Below are 27,214 nucleotides of genomic sequence, written 5' to 3'. Positions count from 1 at the left end.
AGATCTATGTGGCGTTCCTGGCATTTGTTGTCCAAGTCATTAAGTACAAAGCGAGTATTTGAGACTCAAGTTTTAAAATGAAACTCGAGTTTCTAAAACTCGAGATGCTATTTTGTTAATAAGTTTCAAATGTGTGTTAACTTACTATATTGCCCTCCCTCACACTGTAACTCAGGAAATTGCCTCCAACTATTTCCCACTTGAGGTGGGCCTTGTACACATGGACTATGGACTACCAAATATTTAAAAGATGGAAGGCCATGTATCACAGACTCTTTAGTAGTATATTTTGAGCAATAACTTTTAATATTTAAACAATATTACACATATTTTTCATATTTTTTTCTCATACGTATTTTTAAAAATTACAAACAAGTTATTAAAGTAACTTTGCCAAACAGCCCTCAATGTTCTACAAGCAAAACGGGTCAATTCAATTGGGCAATGAGCTGCCCAAGCCCATATAGCTGCACCACAAATAAACGGTCAAGATCTACCCTAATAACCCAAACTAAATACCCACCGTTAGATGAAACCTACAAAACCTCTGCTTCCCTCTTCGTCTTTCTTTTTATCACGGCCGAGAGAAACCCTAAGTTCTCACTTCCCTCTAGTCTCTACGCACACATCAGAAGTAAGTTTTCTTTTTTCTTTCAGATATTTGATTTCAGCTCAAACCCTAAATCTGAATCCTTTTATTTCTCTCTCTCAATCTAAGTAATGTTTAGCATGTGGGTTTCTGTGAATCCAGGGTTTGTGAATGTTGTTTTAAGCTTTGTGGGTGTTCACATTTTGTCCTATGCTACTTGGGTTATGTTTGGGTGCAGGGAAAATTGTGGAAAGTTAAGATTTTTTTGTGGAGTTTGTAGCTGTAGCTGTAGCGGCGAAGCTGATTTTTGGTGGTGGGTTTTAAAAAGTTCATTTTATAGACTATCTTTTTTCTCTGTGTGAATGCTTATCATAGTTCGTACTGGGTTCAATTTGGTTGTTTGATTTGTTACTGTCATTTCTCTAATGAAAATTATAATATGGCTATTCAATAATCTTTTTCTTATAATTTCTTGCCCATCATGAAATGAAGAATGAGTCTAATCGTTGTTTATTCTGTTTACTATCTAATTGTTGATCATTCAAAAGGAGATAATGATATAACTTCACATAATTACTGTGTTTTTTGGCATCAAAATAAAAATTGGAAACAATTATTAGTTCAACTGTGTCAATTGTCTCTATGTTGCATTGTTTTTCCTATGGTACCCAGCGAAAAGGATTTATGGTTTGAATTTTTATTTGTCTGAAATCGGGGTTGGTTTTGCAGTCTAATTTTGGAAGCAATGACACAGGAAGTGATAATGGATCATATATTATGTAGTAGACTTATGATTGATGTTCAAAATCTAATGTGCTGGAATAATCTTTGATTTTTGCTTAGAACTTGTGTAGTTTATTTCTTGATTAATCTTTGTTTCTGCAGAGATGGGTGAAGAGGCAGTCAAGACGGTGATTCCAGAGTCAGTGTTGAAGAAGAGGAAGAGGGAGGAAGAGTGGGCATTGGCAAAGAAGCAAGATCTTGAGGCTACAAAAAAAAAGAATGCCGAAAACCGGAAGTTGATTTTCAACAGGGCCAAGCTGTACTCAAAGGAGTATGAACAGCAAGTATGTGTTATTCATCTGTACTTATATTTAGTGAATGCTGGAGTATTATTTTTTGATGATTCCTTGATTATTGATTATCTATTTGGACTATTCAGGAGAAGGAGCTGATTAGGTTGAAGCGTGAGGCAAAGTTGAAAGGTGGGTTTTATGTTGACCCGGAGGCGAAGCTCCTGTTTATCATTCGCATTCGTGGGTAAGTTTTCCTGTTTGTTTATTCCGTTACATTAATCTTTATGGTAGATCTCCAGGTTCTTATATTTTTTGGAATTCGGAACTTACAGTATCAATGCCATGCACCCAAAGACAAGAAAGATCTTGCAGCTCCTGCGTTTGAGACAGGTATTACATAAAACTCACCCCTTATGGTACTATAAAATGGCAACTGGTTGTTGTAGTTTTTATTTATGTTTTTGTGTGGGTCATGACGGTAAATATATCCTTTTGAAGGCTAAGGCAGGTTCAGACTATTTGCTTATTGTACCGGGTAGTTTTAGTGAAAGTACTCGTTTTTTATGCTATTTAAGTTTAAGCTCCTTGGGTCATAGCCTAGAAATCTTTGAGGCAAAGCTCAAACATCTAGTGTCAAGGTGTTTGGGTGTAAGCACCTTTTTTATTTTGAACTTTTAGAACTTTATATATGCATTAAGTACACACTATTTCTAGTAGGGTTACTGCTGAATAGTTTGAAACTTGAAGCCCTTTGTTTTGAGTGTTATGACAAGCTAATCTGAAACTATGCCTGATTCTTTTATTCTGAATGCTGGGACATGGTGGCTGTGGACTTACAAATGGAACCTGTTTGGTATTAGTGGTAACACATCTTCAGTATACAGTGATTGGCTGATTAGTAATTTAGGACCAGAAGTATATGATGATCTTTCACTATTTTAATATGTTTGACTGAAATGATGGAATTGAATGATTAGGGAAATTAGTAAAATTATTTAACCAGTGTTATCAATCATGGCAAATGTGATTACTATTCCCTAGTCTGCTTGAGCGCTGATTTAATCATGATGGTTCTGTCTTCAAGTTGAATTAGCTTGATGTATTCTTGTCTATGTCGTTTAACAAAATGCCTTGTTGATTAAACGTATTTCTTAAACAAGACTGCTAATTTCGTTCATGTTTATTTTTTAATTTTCTCTAAAACAGATCTTCAATGGTGTATTTTTGAAAGTGAACAAGGCCACAGTGAATATGCTCCAGAGAGTTGAGCCTTATGTGACTTATGGGTGCGTATTTTTCTCTCCCCCTCTGGTCATTTGCCTTACATAAACATCTGTAGTTCAAAATTTACATCGTCTCTCACTAACTAGATGTGCATGTTTATAGATATCCCAACTTGAAGAGTGTGAGGGAACTTATTTATAAGAGAGGATATGGAAAGTTGAACCAGCAGAGAACTGCTTTGACTGATAACGCCATTGTTGAACAGGTTTGTAATTCCTAGCTACTGCTGTTTTATAAAGGGAAGTTTTTGCTTGAACTTGTTGCTTATATGCTATGATGTTTTCTCAGGCTCTGGGTAAGTACGGCATTATCTGCACGGAAGATCTCATCCATGAGATAATGACAGTTGGACCTCACTTCAAGCAGGCGAACAACTTCCTGTGGCCATTTAAGCTGAAGGCACCCCTGGGTGGCCTAAAGAAGAAGAGAAACCACTATGTTGAGGGAGGCGACGCCGGAAATCGAGAGAATTTCATCAATGAGCTAATCAGGAGAATGAATTAGACAACTGCACTTTTTTGTTAGTTGGAGGAGTGAGGTTTTTATTTACTTTTGTTACTGGCTTCTGGAAGTAATCTGAACACCAATTTTTCTAAAGTCCTGTCTGAATTTAGAGATAATTTTATATTATTTGTTAAAGATCAGAACTAGTTGATGGTGTCTACCTTTGTTTTTACTAGCTGATATCCCACCCGAATGCATGGTGCATTTTGATAAATTTTGTAAGAAATTATTTATGACTCATCGATTTCAGGAATATCATTAACTGTTTGTTTTGATGGAAATTTATTTTTATAAAAATAGTTTTTTACATTTTTCGATGTTTTGTAGCATACAAAAATTGATAAAAGGAAAACTATTTTTAGTCAAAAAAACCTGTTGTTTTCTAGAAATTTTGGAAAACAATCTCTGTCCTGTACACTGCATCTCTCCTTTAAATAATTCTATTCTTTTGTGCGCAGGAAACAAAAATTAATTTCATACTAGGTTGGTCACAGAGCAAAGTTTGTTTTGCAATGGCAGTAACATCCTCACTTCCGAGAAATTATATGGATTACGTGTGGATAAGTAACGTGGTCCACCATTCTATTAAAAGATTTACATCTGTTTAAAATTGCTGAGTTAGAATTTTTTTTTAAACAAAACTTGATTACTGACTCAGCAATATATATATTGAATAACTTGTCAAAAAGTGAATTGTATCGTGAATCGATTTTTTTTTTTTTTTTATTGTGTATCTTATCGTAAGATACATAAACACTTAATAAAATTTATAAAAATATTATAGATATACATATATAAAAGGTATATTCAGCTAATGATCAATTTATTTATTACTTATGTAAAAATATTTAACAAGCTAACTAAATAAATTAAACGAGTACGTGTTTATAACATACACATTCAAATTGCTTAAATTCAAAAGTAATAATATATTACAAATGACCCAAAAATTAATTTATTTTCATCACGTTGGCTAATCAACTCCATCTAAGTTAATGTTGTGATCATGCTTATCATTTTGCAAATTTATTTCTTCATTAAAATTTTCTTCGTCGTCATTAACATATACTATCTCCTCTTGTTCTTTTTATTTTAATAATTTAAAAAAAAAATTCTTCTTGGCATTCTAGTTTCTTGGACTTATAACAATAATGAAAAAAAAATTTCAATTAATATCTTATTCATAGTATAAAAAATAAATTTGTAAATATTAAAGTGAAGTGTAAGTATATCCTGTGTAGTCCAAATTTTTGTAGAATAAAGAAAAGGAAAAAAAAAACTTATGAATATGTTATTTTATTAGGTTAGATTAAGTAATCTAATAATTTTGTGTTTAAAACAAGTCTAACAACTTGTTAAATTCAAATAAAAGTAAAAGTTTTTACCCAAAAAAAAAAAAAAAAAATCACATTTTAAAGCATTTGTCGATCCTTGTTTGTGATGGTAGAAGTCTAATGACACCAATGGTGATATGTGTCCTTCCAATTTGACCAAATTAAAAGTTGGGTTAATTGATTTTTATTTTGCAAAAAATAAAAAATTACAAATTGTAGGTGGCGCTAGGTTTAGTTGAGTCCAAATCTTCTATCTCACTCTTCTTACTCCACTTTATATTCCACAAATAAAAACATGTCACATGTCCATCTACTTTATTAAATGCAAAATTTATACCTTCTATTATTTTAATTTCCTAAAATAAATAAATAAATAACCCATTAGATTTAGTTAATTAAAATAATAGAAGACCAAAATTTAGTATTTAATAAAGTAGATGAGCACGTGACATATTTTTATTTGTGGAGTATATAGTAGAACAGGAAGAGTGAGATAGAAAATTTGTACTCGGCCACGATTATCTTTTATCTTAAAAGAAAAAAAAAATTAAAAGGACACATGTAACCATTTTAAAGTAATTTGAAGTAGTTTGGAGAAATTTTTTTCCCTCTTATCAATTTGCAGAAGGATCATCGAGTATCCATGGAACTATTTCCCACATGAAGTGGGCCTTGTACACATAGACTATAGACTAACAAATATTGTCAATTCAATTGGGGCAATGAGCTGCCCAAGCCCATATACCTGCACCAAAAATAAACGGTCAAGATCTACCCTCAAAACCCAAACTAAATCCCCACCGTTGGATGAACCCTACAAAACCTCTGCTTCCCTCACGGCCCGAGAGAAAACCCTAAGTTCTCACTTCTCGGTGCCCTCTCTCCAGTCTCTACGCACACATCAGAAGTAAGTTTTCTTTTTTCTTTCAGATATTTGATTTCAGCTCAAACCCTAAATCTGAATCTTTTCATTTTCTCTCTCTCTCTCTCAATCTAAGTAATGTTTAGCATGTGGGTTTCTGTGAATCCAGGGTTTGTGAATGTTTTAAGCTTTGTGGGTGTTCACAATTTTGTTCTATGCTACTTGGGTTCTGTTTGGGTGCAGGGAAAATTGTGGAAATTTAAGATTTTTTTGTGGAATTTGTAGCTGATTTCTGGTGGCGGTTTTTTAAAAAGTTCATTTTATAGTCTTATCTTTTTTCTCTGTGTGAATGCTTATCATAGTTCGTACTGGGTTCAATTTCTCTAATGAAAATTATAATATGGCTATTCAATATTCTTTTTCTTATATTTTCTTGCCCATCATGAAATGAAGAATGAGTCTAATTGTAGTTTATTCTATTTACTATTTAATTGTTGATCATTCAAAGGAGATAATGATATAACTTCACATAATTACTGTGTTTTTTGGTATAAAAAATTGGAAACTATTAGGTTATGTTTGGTAATAATTTTTTATTTCTATGTTCAAAAACATGTTTTTGGGAATATAAAGTAAAAAACAAAAAATTCTTGTATTTTTGAAATCAAAAACATGTTTGGTCGGTTGAAAAAAAAAAAAAAAGTTTTTTGAAGAAAAAAAAAAGAAAATATTAAAATATGTTGTTATTAGGATTTGAACTCTAATACTAACTCATTAAATAAGACAGATTCATTAAATTAAATGCGTGTTTTCATTGACTTTTGAAAATTAGAAATTGAAAACAGCATTTTGCATGTTTTTTTGTTTTATGTCCATTTTGGGATGCCAAACTAGGTTTTTAGTTTCTAAAATAGAAAATTGTTTTTGGAAGCAGAAAATAAGGAGAAAAAACAGTTATCAAACGTACCTTTATTAGTTCAACTGTGTCAATTGTCTCTATGTTGCACAGTTCCCAACTAAACCATCGATGGAATAGGATCCTCTAATTCCTATTAAACCTTATCCTATGGTACCCAGCAAAAAGGATTTATGGTTTGAATTTTTATTTGTCTGAAATCAGGGTTGTTTTTGCAGTGTAATTTTGGAAGCATTGACACAGGAAGTGATAATGCATCATATATTATGTAGTAGACTTATGATTGATGTTCAAAATCTAATGTGCTGGAATAATCTTTGATTTTTGCTTAGAACATTTGTAGTTTATTTCTTGATTAATCTTTTGTTTCTGCAGAGATGGGCGAAGAGGCAGTCAAGACGGTGATTCCAGAGTCAGTGTTGAAGAAGAGGAAGAGGGAGGAAGAGTGGGCGTTGGCAAAGAAGCAAGATCTTGAGGCTACAAAAAAAAAGAATGCCGAAAACCGGAAGTTGATTTTCAATAGGGCCAAGCTGTACTCAAAGGAGTATGAACAGCAAGTATGTATTATTCATCTGTACTTATATTTAGTGAATACTGGAGTATTATGTTTTGATGATTCCTTATTTGGGCTATTCAGGAGAAGGAGCTGATTAGGTTGAAGCGTGAGGCCAAGTTGAAAGGTGGGTTTTATGTTGACCCGGAGGCAAAGCTCCTGTTTATCATTCGCATTCGTGGGTAAGTTTTCCTGTTTGATTATTCCGTTACATTAATCTTTATGGTAGATCACCAGGTTCTTATAATTTCTGGAATTTGGAACCTACAGTATCAATGCCATGCACCCAAAGACAAGAAAAATCTTGCAGCTCTTGCGTTTGAGACAGGTATTACATGAAACTCACCCCTTATGGTACTATAAAATGGCATCTGGTTGTTGTAGTTTTTATTTATGTTTTTGTGTTGGTCATGACGGTAAATATATCCTTTTGAAGGCTAAGGCAGGTTCAGACTATTTGCTTATGGTACTGGGTAGTTTTGGTAAAAGTACTCGTTTTTTAAGCTATTTAAGTTTAAGCTCCTTGGGTCATAGCCTAGAAATCTTCGAGGCAGAGCTCAAACATCTAGTGTCAAGGTGTTTGGGTGTAAGCACCTTTTTTATTTTGACCTTTTAGAACTTTATATAGGCATTAAGTACACACTATTTCTAGTATGGTTACTGCTGAAGAGTTTGAAACTTTAAGCCCTTTGTTTTGAGTGTTATGATAAGCTAATCTGAAACTATGCCTGATTCTTTTATTCTGAATGCTGGGACATGGTGGCTGTGGACTTACAAATGGAACCTGTTTGGTATTAGTGGTAACACATCTTCAGTATACAGTGATTGGCTGATTAGTAATTTAGGACCAGAAGTATATGATGATCTTTCACTATTTTAATATGTTTGACTGAAATGATGGAATTGAATGATTAGGGAAATTAGTAAAATTATTTAACCAGTGTTATCAATCATGGCAAATGTGATTACTATTCCCTAGTCTGCTTGAGCGCTGATTTAATCATGATGGTTATGTCTTCAAGTTGTATTAGCTTGATGTATTCTTGTCTATGTCGTTTAACAAAATGCCTTGTTGAGTAAACGTATTTCTTAAACAAGACTGCTAATTTCGTTTGTCTTTATTTTTTAATTTTCTCTAAAACAGATCTTCAACGGTGTATTTTTGAAAGTGAACAAGGCCACAGTGAATATGCTCCAGAGAGTTGAGCCTTATGTGACTTATGGGTGCGTATTTTTCTTTCACTCTGGTCATTTGCCTTACACAAACATCTGTAGTTCAAAATTTACATTGACTCTGACTAACTGGATGTGCATGGTTATAGATATCCCAACTTGAAGAGCGTGAGGGAACTTATCTATAAGAGAGGATATGGAAAGTTGAACCAGCAGAGAACTGCTTTGACCGATAACGCCATTGTTGAACAGGTTTGTAATTCCAAGCTACTGTTGTTTTATAAAGGGAAGCTTTTGCTTGAACTTGTTGCTTATATGCTATGATGTTTTCACAGGCTCTGGGTAAGTACGGCATTATCTGCACGGAAGATCTCATCCATGAGATAATGACAGTTGGACCTCACTTCAAGCAGGCGAACAACTTCCTGTGGCCATTTAAGCTGAAGGCACCCCTGGGTGGCCTAAAGAAGAAGAGAAACCACTATGTTGAGGGAGGCGACGCCGGAAATCGAGAGAATTTCATCAATGAGCTAATCAGGAGAATGAATTAGACAACTGCACTTTTTTGTTAGTTGGCGGAGTGAGGTTTTTATTTTTTTTGTTACTGGCTTCTGGAAGTAATCTGAACACCAATTTTTCTAGAGTCCTGTCTGAATTTAGAGATAGTTAATGGTGTCTACCTTTGTTTTTACTAGCTGATATCCTGCCTGAATGCTTCATCATTTTGATAAATTTTGTAATAATTTTTTTATGACCCATTGATTTCATAAATACTGTTATCTGTTTGTTTTGATGGAAAACTTTTTATAAAAATAGTTTTATACATTTTTCGATGATTGGTAGCATAAAAAAATTGGTTAGTGAGAAACTGTCTTTAGTCAACAGAAAATCTTAACAAAAATATGACTTAATTTCAGTTATATCCAAACGGACCTTACATTACTCATAAAAATAATTCTATTCTTTTCTGCTCAGGAAACAAAAATTAATGTCATACTAGGTTGGTCATAGAGCAAAGCTTGTTTAGCAATGGCTGTGAAGTCCTCGCTTCCATGGGAATCATAGCTGACTTTGAATGGGTAACCTTTATCACTGGGTGGTAAAATAATTCTATCCTTCTTGCTGTTCATTCAATCGGTATTCATCGGCATGGGGAAATTGTTAGAACATTACACACCCAACTTTCCTTTGTGACTTGTAGATTCAGGTTCATGCTTATTTCGTTCTACAGCTAAATCCATGACCACCTAGATGGGGTTTTCTCTTTGAGATTGATCTTGATCTTCCTTCCTCATCCATTGTAAGTGGTTTGTGTTCATTTGTTAGTCTTAGGCTATTTGTAAAGACAGGAGGAGTCTTCAGTGGCGGCTCCAAAAAGTTTTTTTAAGGTATTCCTCAAAAAGTATAAATTACACAATCTAATAAAAAGAAAAATTTATATACTAACAACAACAACAATTAAAAAACACGTAAATACATAAAGTTTTACAGCATAAAGCTTGTGGGGTTCAATTGTGGTTGTTGTTAGTGTTATTGAACAGGGATGGACGATGATAGCTATGGAGAGTAAGTGAGTTTCTTATTTCCTTTTAGCGTTTAGGTTTGATTTAGTTTTAGTTTAAATTGACTTGTGAATCCGCAAGGCACTGAGGCAGTGGAGATTTTTTTAAAAAATATTTGTTGAATTAAAATCATAATTGTGTTGGTGTTGGAGTAGTGATAGTCTTGAGATGAGATTGATCTTGTACTGCGCTTTTCTATTGGCATTTGGTTTGGGTCTTGTTAGTGGTTTTATTATATTTTTTTTTCCAATTTTCTTTCAAAATTTTTTTTTTGTGGGTTTTTTCCATGGTTTTATAAACCAGTACGGTGAAAGAACCGAAAAATGGACTAATTACTGGTTTTTTGGTTGGACCGAGATCTGACTGATGGTCGAACCGGTAACGTCATAAATAATATAATTAATAAAATTTTAACTTATATAAATAAAAATATAATAAGTTTATTACTAATAATATGATAGTAAAATGTAAAAACATAATATTTAGTGACACTTTTCGTGTAAATTTAAACAAATTTCCTTGAACAATCACATGTTTAATTATAATCATAAAAATATAAAGTTTATTATGTGTGTGTATATATATATATATAATGAATTAATTGATGTTATATAAAAATTAACTTTTTAATTTTATTCACTTAATTAGCTAAAACTACTAATTTTCTAATCAAAATTATTGGAAAAAGAAAAAAGAAAAGTAGTTGTACAATGAAAGAAGCTAAATTTACGTGACTTTGACCAATTAGTTGTATAATATATATTATAATGTTTTTGAAGAAAAATAGTCGTACAATGACAGTGTGTCAGGTAAAGCAAAAATTAAAAGTAAAGTCGTATTATAGGCTTAAAATAATATAAAAGCATGTGGTTTTTTTTGCTTGAAAACCCTAATATATTGTTAAGTTACTCAAATTATGAACCAAAATTTAATTTTATTGGGATAAAAAAAATTCAGAGTGTTCCCAAAATTTGTTTTAAAGGTAGATAAATATAAAATTTTAAATTACTATGTATAATTTTTTTTTTAATTTTTTCAGGTCAGGACCACCCTGGCCATGAGGTGGCGCGGCCCCTGCTTGCCTTTGATTTTAGGAAGTCCAGCCGCAATAATTTTAAGCGTAGTCCTCCAAAATTCCTACACAGAAGAGTAATTTTTTAACAAATTTCAAACTCCAAAATATCACATAGCCCAGTCCACTCAAAACTAAGGATCTCACAAACCACTGAAGCCCTTCCTAAGCTCCAGCTACTCCCAATGAGTAAACTTATGAGATACACAAAAATGAATAATTATCAAAGAAATATATTGGAGCTATTTGCAAGGTTGGGACAAATAAAAAGTAAGCTAAATCTAAAATTTTTTTTTTTTTTAAGGCAGAGTAGACATATTTAGCATAGGACATTGATCTTAGATACTTTAGACAGTTCCAACGTGCCACTAACACCTCCTATTGTCCTCATCAGTGTGCCACATGACCACTTCCTCTTATGCAAGTTATAGTTTCCCATAAGGAATATACTTTTGCGTTCAGCATGCAATAATAATCAAAACAACACTTTTTTACAACTTCTAGGATCAGTGTGAGACCTAAAAAACATCTACAATGTTCGTTGGCCTTGAATCGTTTCTCACTACCCTTTTTCCTCTGCAGATTTTGTAACAACAAAAAAGTGAAGGCCGATTGTCTTTTTTTCTAAATTTGTTCTCCATTTAGAGAGTATAAAATGCTCTAACTAGTAATTAATTGCTTAGGATACAAAATCAATACAAGATTACAGCCCAATTTTGAAGAACTTTCTTTTCAACAGTTAAGTACAGGTTTAGATCAATACAAAAATTTCTCAAGTGTTCTGTTAAGATAGCTATTCATATGAATGTAGCTTACCACTGTAGTGACCCATTAACTTAACTAATAAGTTGCCCGTGCAATGCACAAATAATTTTATAATATTTTATGTAAGACAATTTTGGATAATATTGTACATATATTATAAATAAAAAGTAAACTAAATTAGAGTAAAAAAAAATATATATTTTGAGATAATTAAAAATTAGTTTAGTAGTTTCACTGCATATTTGTAGCATTTTGAAGGTAAGATTTTTTTTTTAATCATAAAATAAAAAATAAATGAAAAAGAGTAACGGGATCATGAACATCAACTAATTTGTGTTGTGTTCACATATTTCATACCTTGAAATGAGAATATTCCCAACTTCTATTGATGTTCTTGAACGCTATTTTTATTTTGGTGTCAAGAAAAAAAAAGAAAGAAAAAAGCCCTTACATTTCACGGTAAGAAATCCCTCTTTGTCAAGTTGATGTGATAATAAATGCGATTAATGAATTTCAAAATCATAATAAATAAATATATAAATTAATTTATTGTGAGTAGGGAGGCATTAGTTTGTAAAGATGCAGCCTCTCTAAAAAAAGTATCACTTTACAGTAAAATAAGACTTAGGTCTTAGGTACAATATTTAGGTGCTGTTGTTTATGTTCATTTTTTAAGATTCTGCCATGTGGTTTTTTTCTCATAAATAAAAATATATTTTTTAAGTTAAGTAACCACATAACAGAATCTTAAGAGAAAAACCTAAACAACAACCCCCAATACACAAGTTTTGTCCCTCATATAATATAGCAGATTTTTTAGACAGCCTTGGCGAAGTGTTTGTCTTGCATGTGTGTCACTCATGGACTCATGGGTATGGTAAGTGTTCCAAGCCCACGTTTGCAACCTTTCTCTTGGGCTAATGGGTGGGCGTAAAAACTATCCTTTGCCCTTCAAATTACAGTCCTTCAAAATTCCTAATGAACCTTACATCTGAACTTGGGCCACATTGTGGTAAAGACAAAAATAAAATAACGGGCTTAGTCTTTTTGGGCTTATTTCCTCTTCTTGGGCTGCATGTATTGGACCTATTAAAATGAGCCGTATCAAGCTTTTTATCTTTTGGTCCAGCACCACATTTTAACAAACTTTGATATGTTCAAAATAAGACAAGCAACACCATTTTGAACTGACTCATAGAATGAGCCATTGAATTAGATTATGGTAGATTATACAGTAGGCTTATAATAAACTTAATCAAAAAATTAATTGCTCGATTTTATCCTTTAGTGAAGGTATTGAACTTGACAACATAATTTAGTAAAAAACTGCAATTAACCAACCCTCATTGTATGTATTTGGGTTTTCCTAGCAATTTTCAACTTTGTTTTTTTATTTTATTTGAAGGTACTAAATATTTTTAACACACATGGAGAGAAGAAAAGATCTTAAAGAAACTTAGAATTCATTCAATCAAATATGCCGAATTAAGGCGTCACTGCAAAATGCAATGTGGGCTGTGTAAATGTGTCCACAAAGTTAAGGTGGATAACTACAATTAACCCAAAAATAAAAATAAGGTTTGCCAAAATTGTGGAATATTTTCATAACTGCGTCCATTATCCTAGTCAAGACAACCATGATGCTTAAATCTAAATTTGAACAATTAAGGCAATGGAACAAAGTATTCTCCAAAACAATATTACAATCATGCATAAATTACACCATCACTTGACTAAAACCAAATTGATTAAAAAAACCACAGCAAACCACAGACCCTCCTCACTTGCGACAGATCCTAGCAGTTGGCATGGTAACACACACCGGGGCATAGGTTTTCCTAGCCTCTGTAGTCCCTCGTTTCGGCTCTACTGCCACCGCAATCCCGGCAACGGAGCAAACAGCAGCTGCTGCAGCAGCAAACACCAAGTCCCTCCTTCCATTGTTGCTCTCTTTTTTTGTGTCACAATTGACCACCTTCACCTTTTCCCCTTCAGCTCCCCTTGCAGCATTTGTGATGACAAGTCTCCGGCTGGTGGCGGCTACCGGAGAACGGTTGTCAAGGGTAGACCCACCAAGCAAGGAGGATGTCATGGTGATTGAGGCCATTTTTGCAATGTGACTATGGTACTTAACTGTTTTTGCTTGGCTATATGGTGTGTGTGTGTGTTTTTTTTTTTCTATGGGTTAAGAGTTGATGAATTAAGCATAAGCAGTGTAAGTAACAGGAAGTGAGCTAGTTGGAGGGCCATCCAATATCTTATCCTTAAAAAAAAATGTATTGACCAGCAGCTTAGTTCCACGTAGCATGACATATCCAAGAGGGAATTTGTGGCTTTGAGACCTCTGTATTGTTCTGAGTTAGAAAGTGAGGACCAATAGTTTTGGAGATCTCCATATGAAGATTGGCTGAGGATGTTAATCAAGGACATTATGGGAGTGTTTGACAAGGGATTTTAAACAACGTTTTTCAGTGTAATGTTTTACACGTATTTTCACATTTTTTTACTCACACGTATTTTCAAAAAATACAAACAATATTATTAGAACAATATTACCGAACGCCCCTTATGTGGTCTAAATTTAGAGATTTGGATTGAGTGCACTCTGTGCAATTCATCTCTCACTACACATAATTTTTTTTTTTTTTTTACCATTTTTACTTTTTAACTTTAACCCTTTTTTTTCCTTTTTTTTTTTTTTTCAAGAACTGAGATTAGAAGTTATTTTTTCAACTCTCAATCTTAATCTTCAATAGCTATTGCATTCTACACATTTTTTTTTTTTATACCATTTTTACCTTTTAACTTTAACCCTTTTTTCCACTTTTTATTTTTTATTATTCAAGAACTGAGATTAAAAGTTATTTTTTTCAACTTTCAATCTTAATATTTAATAGCTATTGCATTAGGTGCAATACCACCTGATCTAAATCCAAAAATTAGAGACCCTAAACATCTCAATCCTTAAATTAGAGACTTTCACATTCGTAATTTTACAGTTTCTCTAAAGTTTGTAAGACAACTTTAATAAAAAATACTTGAAATTCTATCAACTTATTTTGAAACAAGTGAATTAAATTTTACCATGTCAGTATTTAAACAAATATTGACTATCGATATTTTGATACATTCTAGCTTGATTTCGTAGCGCTTTGAGTCAGATTCATCTAGTTAACGAGAAAATAGTCACTAAGCGATTTCATTGGATTCAAACTACGTACTTGACTTGCATTGAGTAAATTTGGTATATATAAATTGAGCTACATTTCAATTGAAAGATCCAGCAAGTAAATACTTGATTGAAAAGAACTTTTAAAAATTGTTACATAATAAAAATCATTTCTTTTCCATGGAATTAGTAAACATTAATAAATTACTAGATACCATCACAATAGATTAGCTATTACAATTTTGGTCCAACAAAAGTTAAGCCATCCAAGAAAGAGTCAGGAATTAAATATTTAAATGTACACCCATACATGCTGATAGAGAAAATATTGATTATCCACTGATGAATTTGGTAAATATTGTTCTGCGAGACCAATGGGGCCACGCTCCAAAAAAATTGCTCATGATATGAGACAAGATACAATTAATAGTAACATCAAGTTCCAAATACAAATACAAATTAAGCATATAGTACCTCCTGTTCTCTCAATTTATATGGAGTGGGAAGCAAGCTATCTATATTCTCAAAAAGATCATCACGACCGGATAGTGGCTCCGCAACAGGAGAATCCATGACAGAGTCAGGAATTGCAACAAGGGTTTCCTCAAAAAATGATTTAATTGACTACAATGTTTTTAAAATTGTGTCAGAAACTTCAAGCAAAAGAAGCAATTAAAAACAAAAAAAAATTAAATGAAGGAAAAGATTTAATAATGTATGCAGAAGATCAGAGAACAAAACACTCTTTTGCATTAAGATAAGCAGCTAGGCCATTAAAAACTCTTTGGATTTAACCCTCCTTTTAGCTCCAAAGATGTATCCAACAGTGTTCAGTAAACAAAGAAACCACATGAAGCGAAACGATGCAATAAACATGTAAATGAAATTAATGTGTGGAAATGACTTTGCTAACAGCTAGATACGGGGATCAGAAGAATAATTCGGAGTTTATCTCTTCAGAATTTCAGTTGACTAACATCTTGCAATTTAGATTTCTTTTAGAAATTATATTTAAACCCTATAATTTATGGATGATTTCACATTAAACCCTATAGTTTCAGTTCTAAACAAAACTGTGAACTTTTTAACATATGATCCAGTAGTTTTTAACCAAACCAGTTCGGATATAAAACTGAAAAGCTAATCCAAGCTTTTCTAATACGCTGAGATGATGTCCATGGAGGCGGCTGACCCGTATTTGCTAATAGCTAGCATGGATGTCAGAAGAATGCTTTGATATATATCCCCAGAGTTTCAGTTCAGAACATCTTTTCTGGAATGCATCTCTGTTTTTGGTTGAAGTAGTAAGAGATATATATCAGAAAAATGAGTCACCCAAGTATACAGGAAATATACTGGGGGTGAAACAATCAGTTAACAAAAATTGCATAAATCTTTTCTGGAACGCATCTTTACTTATTAGAGGTTGGAGCATTGACTGTAACCACTTTAGCTTGGGTCCAGCAGACACCAAAATGGCTGTATGAGTACCAACTACCAACAACAATTCAAATTTTATCCTAGGTTTTATTTTCCTTGTTGATGAAACTGCCTCAGTAAATCTTGAGAAATAATCACCCGACTCCTCAGTTGACACATCCAGTCTGTCTCTTGGATAGGGAGAGATGTTTCACAGGCTTCACTGGGCAGCCACTATTCAGAAGCAACAGATGATGGCATGCAACTACTAGAATGAAATACTAAAATTCATACTAGCATAACTGGGTACTGTCCCATATATTAACACACCCAACTCAATAGGTGTCCTGGAAAAGAGACCAAGGAGCAATAGGTTACGAATGACAAAAGCAGCAGTGGGGGGAAAGAAAGGGGGTGTAGGGGATTGCAGTGGGGCATTGCATCTGATTATCTTCCATGGACACCCAAACCACATTGTCATGCGATGATTGGGTCTATAGACATAAGTGGTAGTGTGAGAAGGGCATGCTGTGTGCATACTGCACATAAACAGAGTCAGATAAAAAAGCCATGTTTCAGGGTTGTGGCTTTTTCTTCTCAAACTCATGCTGTCCACAAATAATTGTAGATATTAATCTTTTGCATCTTCCTAACTTTCTATATGCTGTTTCGCTTGGACTATAAATGAAGATAAAAACAAAGCAGTCCAAGCTAACAGATATGATCTACCATACAAAATTGGAACAAGTAGAGCAAATTAAGCAGATGGTTTGGTAACATTTGACCACAACTTTGTATATCTTTCCTGTATAGTAATGGACCACTAAGAACCTTTTCTACAAAGCATTGAAAAAAATCACTTGTAATAATTGACATACCTTGCAATTTTGGAATGCAGCATCAGCTTTGCGCTTCCACAGGCCATTCCCAGGCTCCGAATAGAAAAGATGAAGTAAAGGCTGCAACAGGGTTTAAGGGTCATTTAAAAACACAAAAACATTTTATGGGTGGAAGGAAAAAGCTAAACTTGATCAACACTAGGCAAAAAGGCTATTCTATGCAAGTTGGGAAAGACAATGGAGAGGGAAAAAATAAGGGCAACCAGTAGGGAAAGATGATATAGACATGTCTTTAGTGGTGTATGTATAGCAACACAATATTGAGGGATTCCTTTTACAAAAATTGTTTTGCACTTCCAAATATATCCCCAATGGCCACTTGCAAACATTGGACCTCACAAGGCAACAGGTAGCAAGTGACAAGGGAGATATACTGGATCAGCATAGCAGCAATGGCATTGATCTGTCTCTTTGGCATCTAAATGACTTATATTTGGCATGTGGATTGATAAACAGATGCTATCAAGTTAGGGCAAAATACCAAAGTCCACTAAATGGCATTATTCTAGGCAACATACATCCAACATACACATATTTATCAATTCCCGCACAATTAAGGATTTACTACCAACTTTTTTGGTGGGCACTAGGTCCTGGGTTTGACTCCTGCAACGGGAGCACCTATGGATTATTGGTGAAACACCGGCTTAGTGCTCATTGATGCCCCTAGTGGGGCTAGGGTAGCTATCGCTCACTAAACGTAGCGGGTAGGATGCTACTATGGTCATGCCCATGTAGGGAAGCCAAGCCACCTTTGGTCACCACCTCCTACCCTTTTTCTTCCAGGGGGAAAAAAAGCTGAAATCCCGACATTTATTATAATCATAGAGACAAAAGATATATATTCCCATGCAATATAACAAAAGCATAATAATCCGTGCACATGACTGCAATAGAACAGTGGTTCATATATCACACAGACACCGATTCTGTTTTATTCTATGTCCAGTTGTCCCCAAAACATAAGGCCACATCGTAAATCTTACTAGATAGCCACATAGTATATCCCTACCTTCACCACGTCCCGTACATGTGGCTTAATTCCATATTTTCCCAAAACAGAATCGCCATACACTTGATATTTTTCCAGGATCTAAAGGGACAGAAATTATAAACTGTTAGAGAAGTAAATCAATCGAAGAAAATGAGATGCATCCATTTGAGAGACAAGCCTGCTACTGACCTGACGTCGTGTAATACCACTGCTTGGCGCACCATAAATTACAGAATCAACATGTCCCAAAACCTGCCAAGGGCTGAAACAAAGGGTAAAGTGTTATTTAGTCAACATATTCAGTATCAACATAGAGAAATATGATAGAAACATCTCAACCCAAATGCGAAAAGAAAACCTCACAGAGAAAAAAACATTAGCATAATGCTCACCACACTGCTGATGTGAGAACCCATTCTACAGCATACCAATATGTATCATTACTATATATTTACATAAGAAACTGTTAATACTATAAATTTCTGCCAATGCCTACTTGGGGTCAACAGTTGTCAGAATCTTAAAATGCACAAAATGATAATTTCCTCATGGAAAATTATGTGTCATGGATATGTATCACATCTCGACAACTTAATGATACTTGCCATGAAAATGTATGATCCTAGTACTCATGATACAAGAAAAATACAAATTTTAGGTAACTTTAATAGACAAGTTTGAAGTCAGCTCTTTCACTGTTTGCCTACCCCCAAGAAAAAAAGGGGTTCCTATTATGCAGAATTTACTCTAAGACTAACAAAAGCATCAGAAAGTTCCATTTTCTTTCTATTTCCTAGATGCACGGGCATGTTAATCATTTTATATTTTACAATTATAAACCTTGTAGTTTACTTTAAAAATAAATAAATAAATCTTAACTGATGGAGAATTCTATACACATAATAAATATTCCATGTGTACTTCCACACCCCTCCCCCTCCAGTGGTGCAGCAGCGCTTTCTTATAAAATTTTTTATTTTTTTGATGTGGAATCTCATTAAGGCAGGGCCCTTTGGACTCAATCCTGGGGAGTAAACTACGGAAACACAAGCCTCCACCCACTAGTGAGGATTGAACCCAGGATGTTTGGGTATACAGCTCATCCCAAGCTTCCAACCACAAGGAGGCACCCTAATGGGTTCTTATATAATGCTTTATTTACCAAAGAAAAAAAGAGATAGATGCAACAATATACTTCATGTACAGACTACAAATAACACAGTAGCATTTATATAATCAAAGTATATTGAAAGTAATACTTAATGGTTCAGTATTAGACATTAGATTCTGAATATTTGATGCATAATTTCGCATGAAAAATCAGCAGTGCTTGTTTCCAGAAATTACATAATTCATGCACATATTTTTCCAATTATGTAAGAATTTTAAGCATATTGAGCAACATACACTAATACAACAATAACTAATAAGGAGAATAAAAGATATCACTGTAGGCAAATACATTATTTGACAATTAGGTGTACCTTGACCTCATTAAATCACTATAATTAAGGATGACCAATGGCAAGGAGAAAATGACATTTGACATTCCTCCAGATTTGAGGGACAATGGTTTAGGAATTTTCTTGTAAATTGAATTAAGTTTTGGCTTTAACTGATGAAGGCTAGAGAATCTATGGTATCCACCCATTTTTCACCATAAACAAAGGCCTGTTAAGAAAGTGAAGTAAGAGATTCACTCCGTGCCTGCCAGGTTGCAGGGTTTAGTTTGCTAAGTGTAGAAGTAGTCATGGATTGGAAGTAATAAGGTTACTCAGTATTTCTAGGAAATCCAAAGAGTTTGGATGGTTTAACAACCCAATTGACACCCCTGCCAGGATTTTAAGCACTGCAATCTCACCCCTTATGCATTTTTCTATGGAATTAAGAAAAAGAGTGCCCATGTCCTTCAGGTGATTGAATCTGAGACTCCATTATCTAAGAAAATGATAGAATTACACATGATGAACTGGATTTCAATGTTCGAGCTGTTTAAAGGGAATATCAAAGAATGTCATACAACTACCTGTTTTGAGAACTTCATAGTAAGCAACTTTGTTAAATAAAGATAGCATTGAGGATCTTCTCTAAGGTTGCCTCACCTCCTGTTCTCCCTCTCAGACCCCCTATATCAAAAAACTAATTTGCATGTGTATGTCCGTGTAATTTATTTTTCAGACACTAATTACAACTTGATTTTACAATTGACTTAGAACTGCCATGTTTGTTGTCATTCCATCTTCTTTTATTTTTTTTTTATTTTCTTTATCAGTAAATATATTTGTAAGCATAACATTTGCAGTCTCCAATGATTTTATGATGACAGTTTAAGCATACAGACTATATACTCGACCGCAAACAATACAATGAATTCGTGAAGCCACACAAATCTGAGGGTTGAAACTCATTGGGCAACAGCCAAGAAAATAAAGAGCTGACCAAAATAAAATTCTCAAAATTGTTCATAACACATACTTATGGTATGCAGCACGTCCAACCATTACACCATGAGCTCCTGCCCTTCGAGCTGCATTGACCTATAATTTAAAGGTCCATGAGAAAATAAATAAAAATTTAAGTATCGGAACATTCAGTAACAATTTAGAAGTAGCAAATCCCATAAAATAAAAATTCCTCAGTCTACTCACTGCTTTCTTTGGCCTCAGCATTTTCATGTTTTCATTTTTAATAAACTTCTTTACTTATTAAAAAATTTTCAATAAAATAAAACTGCTTGAAGCAAATTTTTGCAGCTGTGAACTAGCAAACAATGTCAAAAGCAAGAATCAAAGATTAAAGCAAATATAAGGACAAAAGAACAAATTTTACACCAGATGCGTGCAAGTAAGCATTTTTATATATAAATGTTAGTAAATTCATAGTAAGCATTTACGCCCGATGCATGCAAGTATGAAATTAATAGCATAACCTTTCCGCTTATTTTTAAAAAGGAGATAAGGAAATAGGATAGAGACGGTCAAGAAGAAACAAAAATTTGGTAATCATTAGGTCATGTTAATTCTTTTAAACCAACAAAATTATCAACTTATGAACTTGAGGGAATTTTTTATAGATAACAACAAATTCAATAACTATATGCATAAAAATTTAACAACAAATTTACACTATTCTGAGTTCCAACAAATGCTTCTAGACTCAATAAACTAGCAATCTATTTTTTCTGTGAAATCAAGATGATGGGAGCTAGCACATATCTAACACTCTCGTATGTTCCAACCACAAAGAAAATTTTTTTTTGTCTGTTCTTTGTAATTAGATTTCACAGAATCACTTCACTCTTGTGCATAATTCTTTTGTAATTCTTTTAGGTTACATTGTGTTCATCAATGGAAGTAACCTCTTCTTTTACTAAAATATCATTACTTATAAAAAAATATCCATTGACAAAGAAGGGATAAACAAAACCTCGCTTCAGATGTCACCAGGGAAGCAAAGAATAAATTCCTTTATAATTAAAATATTCAATGGCAAAAACAAACTGATATAACAAGGTAGCCTAAAGCAGAAAGTTTTTTGACAATTCGATAATTGGGGGAGGGAAGATTTGAACCCTGGATGTCTCATTTGAAAACAACAGGAGGTGCCAACCGCTTGAACTACGAGGCTCGTGGCTAGCCTAAAACGGAAAGTTAAATAAAATAGGTTCAAAAAACCTCTAGCCAGCTGACCGTTATGGAATAAACTCATGTCCTGTTAATGTAGGGTCAGTTACTGATTTGAATGAGATTTTTCTAAATGAATGGTCATATAAAAATATTCATTAAGGTTCCATATAAGCTATGTGAAGGCCCACCTATAGATGTGAACTGAGGCAACACCTACATCTAGAATGTTAAATTGATTCTTTTCAAATCTTTGTATGGAATCACAAATCTTGGACAAGCTTGAAGATACAGGGGTGACAATTACTTCCACTGGCTTTTATTGAGGTTAGGAATCCTGTCTCAAATCAATTAACTTTTAGCTTGTTAACTCTAGCAAAACATGTTTTCTAGAAATCCTATATTGATCTTCAGTTGACCCTGTTTCTGCAAACCCTGCTTCCTAACCTCCCCTTCTCCCCTAAAGAAAAAGAGAAGATAACACTCTGCCTGGTAGGCATATCTCCCAGTCCACCCTGGTGTCTGGGCCCAAAGAATTGTTCCTTACCTATCCAACAAGATACAGACAAAAGGGAAAACAGAAGAAATAGCCTTTTTATGGACATATTTGGCACTATGCTAGCTGGAGAAAAAAATCCTAAAGCATGAAAGTCATGCGGACACAAGCAAGCAAGTCCACAGGATGAGGTACCCAAGCAAGGACCTCAGTTTTCATTAGTAATACAATAGTCTCTTGAGGGAGGAGTTCAGAGGCCTTATAGTAGGGTCATTCTTTTTTTCATGTGAACAGAACCTATGTTTGTACATATGTACATGCATTGTCTGTAAGCATTTATAAATGTGTACTCATGTGTGCTTTATAGATAACATTTTTTTAAATACAGGTGTACGCTAACAGACCTCCCCCCCCCCTCCCAGCAAGAAAAAAAGAAAAGAAAAGAAACAGTTAGTTTGACAATAGCTCACCTCATCAACACAATTTATGCCTCCATTGATTGTAAACCTTAAGTCTGGAAAGTCACGCAACAGACCATAGAAGTACTCATATCTGCATGATTAAATGAAATATTTAGAAACAACATTCTGGAATAAAGCTAGAACCACAAAAAAAAAAAAAAAAACAAAGAAGATATCTTAACCAGGAACTTTTAAAAATGACTAAAACAGCAAAATAATTAAGTACATACTTCAAGGGAGGAATACTTCGATTCTCAGCTGGGCTAATGCCATTGAGCATTGCCTTCCTCGAATGTATTATGAAATGTCTAGTTGGTGATAAAGAAGATACTTTGTAAATAAAATCACCTGAAAAGGGAAAAGAACAATAGCAGCCAAAAAATTAGGACGCAAACCTGGCAATTCCAATGTAAGATACCGAAAAAAGTATCACCTAAAAAAATCATAGGTACAATATCAGATAAACAGCAACAATGCAACTTAGCTAGATTAATTGAGGCTTGGTTTAATGGCAAAGAACATAGCCAACTCTTGGAGAGGAATCATGGAACATTGCATAATATATATGTGTGTGTATATATATTTTAAATATGTAACATAGCATAAAAATTACATGGCTATCAGATATAGAAAGGCATAGAAACATAAATTTGTCAAGCAAAAGGAAATCAATAAATGGCAAGATTTTATTTGCATATTTACAGTAATGATGCATAATCAAATTCCACGTAACTGAATGCCAGTCTATTCACATTTCAGTCAAATGCACCCGCGCTACAATGATCAGAAGATTTTGAGCTAATAACCCCACGCTACAATATGAAAAAGGTTCCACATAACTGAAAGCATGATTATTTGCATGACATACAAACGCACCCTTTAAGCATGCAAAGGTTGGAGAGGACTTTTTGGATGAAAGCATGAAAGCACAAACTTTGGCCCCGGTTTATATTCATCAGTTGTTCCTTGTAAATTTATAAAAGAAAAATAAAAAGTTCCAAGCAAAATTTCAACTTAAATAGGTTGCTTTTAACTTAAACAGAAAAAAGAATGTTCATGAGAGGACCTTACAGAGCTCATTGTACGAGTCATGATCATCGACACCAATTCGACATTTAACACTAACAGGAACATCTGTATTGGCAGCAATTACTGACATAGCCTCACCCACAAACTGTCCTCGTAAACAACAAATGTATATATCAGAGCAAGCTGAAAAAGAAAATTACTGTCTAGAGAGGTCGCACTCAACAAAATAATCAGCATAGTTGCCAAACCTTTGGATCAAGCATAAGACGAGCACCAAAGCATCCATGTCCAGCTACTTTTGGACTAGGACATCCACAACTGGTAAATACTAAAAGGTCTTAGTTCAGTGATTAAAAGGAAAAAGAAACTTAGAAATATGGCACAAAATATAGTACAAACTTGAAATTTATTTCATCATAGTGGTATGGATTAGCAAGTTCGGTAGCTTTTGCCAAGTTTTCCAAATTGTTCCCACCAATTTGAAGCACAATAGGATGTTGCTCTGGAGAATACGCCAAGAATCTGTCCTGAGCAATATAAACAAAAAATAATAATAAATAAAGAATCAGAGGTATTGAGATAGCAAAATATCAGATCCACCAGATATTTGGGGGGGGTGGTGGGGAAGATGAAGTATGAACCAAGAAATCCAATTTTTTTAGAATGAGTTGAGGGTGTAGGCATTATTGGTAGAGATGAACTAATATGTTCATGGCAGTAATCATTCAACATAAAAATGGCAAACTAATAGATAGAACTAGCGAAGCCTAAATAGTTCCTCTGACTTTTTACTTCATTTCCCCTTTTGTAGTAGGCTTATAACAGGAAGATGAGCAATAAATTGTAGGATATGAAGACAGAGGGGAAACTACAATCATACGATTTTAATGTTCTTGACATAATATATATAAGCTGATACCATTATGTCAGAACCTTTGAAAATCCAATAAAGATGGAAAACTACTATTTACTCTCACTTTGACATATATTGACATTTATTTGAGGGATTTGGCAGGACATCCACAAAGAACCGAGACCAAGAGAAGGACTATAAACATCGAGAGAAACCAGAAATGAAGCACAGTTATTTCTTAGATGGTGTAGATAGAGGAACTTGTATTAAATGTTTTTGAATCTCGAACCCAGAACTTCACCCTCCATTTCTTATGGAAAAAGTAGTTGTCATTTGAGCTAGAGCTAATTGACAAGCAATCCAATATATAATATAACACCAAAATCTATAGATTTTAAAGAATCACCTTCAAAATTTCACATGCTTCATCCTACAAAGTCACCTCCTTTTAAGTTCTAAATACTTTGGTTATTGACAATATTGGTAATACTTCTTCAAGCTCCTTCAAAAGGCAAGTCTTTAACTAACTTACCAGATTATCCTTCTGATAAACAATTGTTTCTGCTGCAAGCATCTCTGTGTAGAGCCACGCGTGTTTTGATATGAGTCGCGCAAGAGTCCTATAATGATTATCTGTCCAGTCCATCATTGGAGCAACACTGCCAATAATACATTAAAATCATATTAACTTCAACGATCAATACTCTAAATAGTATTGAGCATATAAAATAGAAACGTATGAAACCACACCTAAACCAGGGAGGAAGATACTGCCCGGCAACCATCACAGCATCTGCAAGTACTTGATCTCTTTGTGTATAAGTAGACGGTCCTCTTGATTTGGTAGGATTTCTCTGAAAAATATTGGAAGAAAATATGCTGTGTTTTTTAAGGATATTTAAATAAATAGGAGTAGATGAAGCTGGTAAAGAATATCCAGTTAACTTCATCATCACTCTAATCAGACCATAGCCTGCTCCATTGGGTACCTATCCATTAAATAAAAAACTATACCCACATGAGAGAGTAGATAAATTATAAATAAGATCAATGTTGCTGAATCAATACAAATTATTGACGGCATCCTACAAAGTCCTAGATGATCATATACAATAAAGGAAAATTAAGTCGCAGACTTAACTACCAGTATCATGACAACAAAACAGCACTTGGAACTCCATGTTTCCCTTTGAAGGAAGTTTTTAACTTAAATAAAATATGGCTTGCAGTTTTGTAACTAGAAAGAGTTCAAATGTAATCAACTGAAATCAGGAAAGAAATTCCTGATTAAAAACCAAAGGAGTCAACTGTGAGTCTGTGACACCCTGAATTATGTGAATTGGATTGAGTAGGTTTGTGTTATGAGAAGGTGCGCTAAGTCCTACATTGGTGTTCATTAGGTCAAACTGGGCTATATAAGTGATTACAAGGAGCCCCAGTTGTAACTTGACTAGTTCTTTTGGTGTAAAAACACAGACGTGGCTAGTGCCTTCCTCGGGTTGCAAAATCAACAATCAAAATGGTCTCTTTTTGAAGTGTAAATTGAGCAGGACAAATCCATATCAGGGCCAAATTGAAGTTTGTGTGCTTACTCAATACCAAAAAAACTTCCAAAGCACCCAAACAATTATCCAAAAAAAAAAAAAAGACCCACTGCAACTTTCTCTAGATACTAATTCCAGACCCAATAAACAAAGGTCAAAGAAGAAACTTTCTAGACCATTCACTATGGAAATAACATCCAAGTAGTAAAAACAAGCACACAATTAACATGAATGCAAACTAAGAATATTAGAATACCCATTAAAGGTTTTAAATTTTAAATATAAACCAATTCATAGATTACCCATTTGCTTGCATAGAAAATCAAATGTACAAATCTTAGACCAAAAAATGGAAGAAAAAAAATGCATTTTTTCAAACAGTTGGTGGGCATAGAATTGTTATACGTGCAGAGCCACTAATTACACAATTATACATATATGCATATACACATGGAACATATGGGTATGCGTGTATGGGGGAATAGGGTTTACATAGAGGAATAAAGTAGCGTTGAGAGGAGCTTCTTTCACCTGGGAGAGAGAGAGAGAGAGAGAGAGAGAGAGAGAGAGTTTAAAGGTTGAGTTTGAGAGTTTGAGAAAGTGTGGTTTTTTATATTGTGCTTTATCCGCGGCAAATATTAGATGAGATGAGTGAATGCAAAATGCAAAGAATTTTATGTTGGGCTGGGCCTCTTTAATATTCTTGGGCTCATCTTTTGTGTTCTAGGGCTCAATTATACATATAGTCATTTTTAGATTTAAAAAAAAAAAGGAAAAGGAACAGTTTTTATACTAAATGAGATTCCTCTCATTGTCTCATGAGATTTATGATAAACATGGTGAATGTATTGAAATTATAATTTTTTTTCTTTGAGTTAAATTATATTTTTGGACTAACTTACCTTTTATTGATTCCTAATTTGTTTGAGATTATTGATGAAGTTTCTATTTTGCCCCTTTTTTTCTTTTATTTTTTTCCAGCTTAATAAATTTTGTTAACTCTTGAGTTATATGATTCACCTAAATTGGTAAATTTTATTTATCGCTTGTGTTACGTGATTCACCTAATTTGTTAAATTTCATTATTGTCAAATAAG

The 27,214-nt window shown here is 33.8% G+C and overlaps 4 protein-coding genes across 8 annotated transcripts; 2 read left to right on the top strand and 2 right to left on the bottom strand.

The window, feature by feature from the left end:
* The first annotated feature begins 444 nt into the window (after window positions 1-444).
* Window positions 445-9,064, top strand: LOC142615307 (large ribosomal subunit protein uL30w). 2 transcript variants are annotated; one of them, XM_075788042.1, is made up of 7 exons: window positions 445-634; window positions 6,881-7,062; window positions 7,143-7,240; window positions 7,329-7,386; window positions 8,203-8,282; window positions 8,381-8,483; window positions 8,567-9,064. In XM_075788042.1, exons 1-7 carry the CDS (start codon window positions 445-447, stop codon window positions 8,780-8,782), a joined length of 927 nt encoding a protein of 308 aa, XP_075644157.1. In that variant the 3' UTR covers window positions 8,783-9,064. The 2 variants fall into 2 exon arrangements, with proteins under 2 accessions (XP_075644157.1, XP_075644158.1); XM_075788043.1 differs by lacking the exon at window positions 445-634 and adding an exon at window positions 5,501-5,634.
* LOC142615308 (large ribosomal subunit protein uL30w) lies at window positions 574-3,674 on the top strand. Its single transcript, XM_075788044.1, has 8 exons — window positions 574-634; window positions 828-902; window positions 1,475-1,656; window positions 1,752-1,849; window positions 1,938-1,995; window positions 2,812-2,891; window positions 2,992-3,094; window positions 3,178-3,674. The coding sequence occupies exons 3-8, from the start codon at window positions 1,477-1,479 to the stop codon at window positions 3,391-3,393; spliced, it is 735 nt and encodes a 244-aa protein (XP_075644159.1). The 5' UTR covers window positions 574-634; window positions 828-902; window positions 1,475-1,476; the 3' UTR covers window positions 3,394-3,674.
* Window positions 9,065-13,209: 4,145 nt separating the features above from the next.
* LOC142614736 (photosystem II 5 kDa protein, chloroplastic-like) lies at window positions 13,210-13,854 on the bottom strand. Its single transcript, XM_075787288.1, has one exon. It carries the CDS (start codon window positions 13,735-13,737, stop codon window positions 13,411-13,413), a length of 327 nt encoding a protein of 108 aa, XP_075643403.1. The 5' UTR covers window positions 13,738-13,854; the 3' UTR covers window positions 13,210-13,410.
* Window positions 13,855-15,064: 1,210 nt separating this feature from the next.
* On the bottom strand, window positions 15,065-26,715 carry LOC142614644 (uncharacterized). Of its 4 annotated transcripts, none has more exons than XM_075787204.1 (13): window positions 26,649-26,715; window positions 25,324-25,562; window positions 25,106-25,232; window positions 24,120-24,247; window positions 23,969-24,038; window positions 23,763-23,865; window positions 22,922-23,039; window positions 22,701-22,782; window positions 20,587-20,648; window positions 18,301-18,373; window positions 18,130-18,210; window positions 17,097-17,177; window positions 15,065-15,423 (listed from the first exon to the last, which is right to left on the bottom strand). In XM_075787204.1, exons 2-13 carry the CDS (start codon window positions 25,524-25,526, stop codon window positions 15,259-15,261), a joined length of 1,293 nt encoding a protein of 430 aa, XP_075643319.1. In that variant the 5' UTR covers window positions 25,527-25,562; window positions 26,649-26,715; the 3' UTR covers window positions 15,065-15,258. The 4 variants fall into 4 exon arrangements, with proteins under 4 accessions (XP_075643319.1, XP_075643317.1, XP_075643320.1 ...); XM_075787202.1 differs by having other exon boundaries at window positions 26,610-26,709; XM_075787205.1 differs by having other exon boundaries at window positions 25,324-25,427; window positions 26,610-26,705.
* Window positions 26,716-27,214: the final 499 nt, after the last annotated feature.

This window comes from Castanea sativa, chromosome 11, assembly GCF_040712315.1.
Source record: "Castanea sativa cultivar Marrone di Chiusa Pesio chromosome 11, ASM4071231v1".
NCBI classification, from domain to species: Eukaryota; Viridiplantae; Streptophyta; class Magnoliopsida; order Fagales; family Fagaceae; genus Castanea; species Castanea sativa.
Note: the sequence above shows the minus strand (reverse complement) of the source record. Positions and strands in the feature narration are given on the sequence as shown.

Coding starts and splice junctions, on each gene's coding strand:
- LOC142615307 (XM_075788042.1), top strand. CDS start 445: ATGAGCTGCCCAAGCCCATATAGCTGCACCACAAATAAACGGTCAAGA. Junction 7,387..8,202: donor AGCTCTTGCGTTTGAGACAG/GTATTACATGAA, acceptor TCTCTAAAACAG/ATCTTCAACGGTGTATTTTT. Junction 8,283..8,380: donor GAGCCTTATGTGACTTATGG/GTGCGTATTTTT, acceptor GCATGGTTATAG/ATATCCCAACTTGAAGAGCG.
- LOC142615308 (XM_075788044.1), top strand. CDS start 1,477: ATGGGTGAAGAGGCAGTCAAGACGGTGATTCCAGAGTCAGTGTTGAAG. Junction 1,657..1,751: donor CAAAGGAGTATGAACAGCAA/GTATGTGTTATT, acceptor TGGACTATTCAG/GAGAAGGAGCTGATTAGGTT. Junction 1,850..1,937: donor TTTATCATTCGCATTCGTGG/GTAAGTTTTCCT, acceptor CGGAACTTACAG/TATCAATGCCATGCACCCAA.
- LOC142614736 (XM_075787288.1), bottom strand. CDS start 13,737: ATGGCCTCAATCACCATGACATCCTCCTTGCTTGGTGGGTCTACCCTT.
- LOC142614644 (XM_075787204.1), bottom strand. CDS start 25,526: ATGATGAAGTTAACTGGATATTCTTTACCAGCTTCATCTACTCCTATT. Junction 24,248..25,105: donor TTTATCAGAAGGATAATCTG/GTAAGTTAGTTA, acceptor TATATTGCTCAG/GACAGATTCTTGGCGTATTC. Junction 24,039..24,119: donor TATGATGAAATAAATTTCAA/GTTTGTACTATA, acceptor AGTATTTACCAG/TTGTGGATGTCCTAGTCCAA.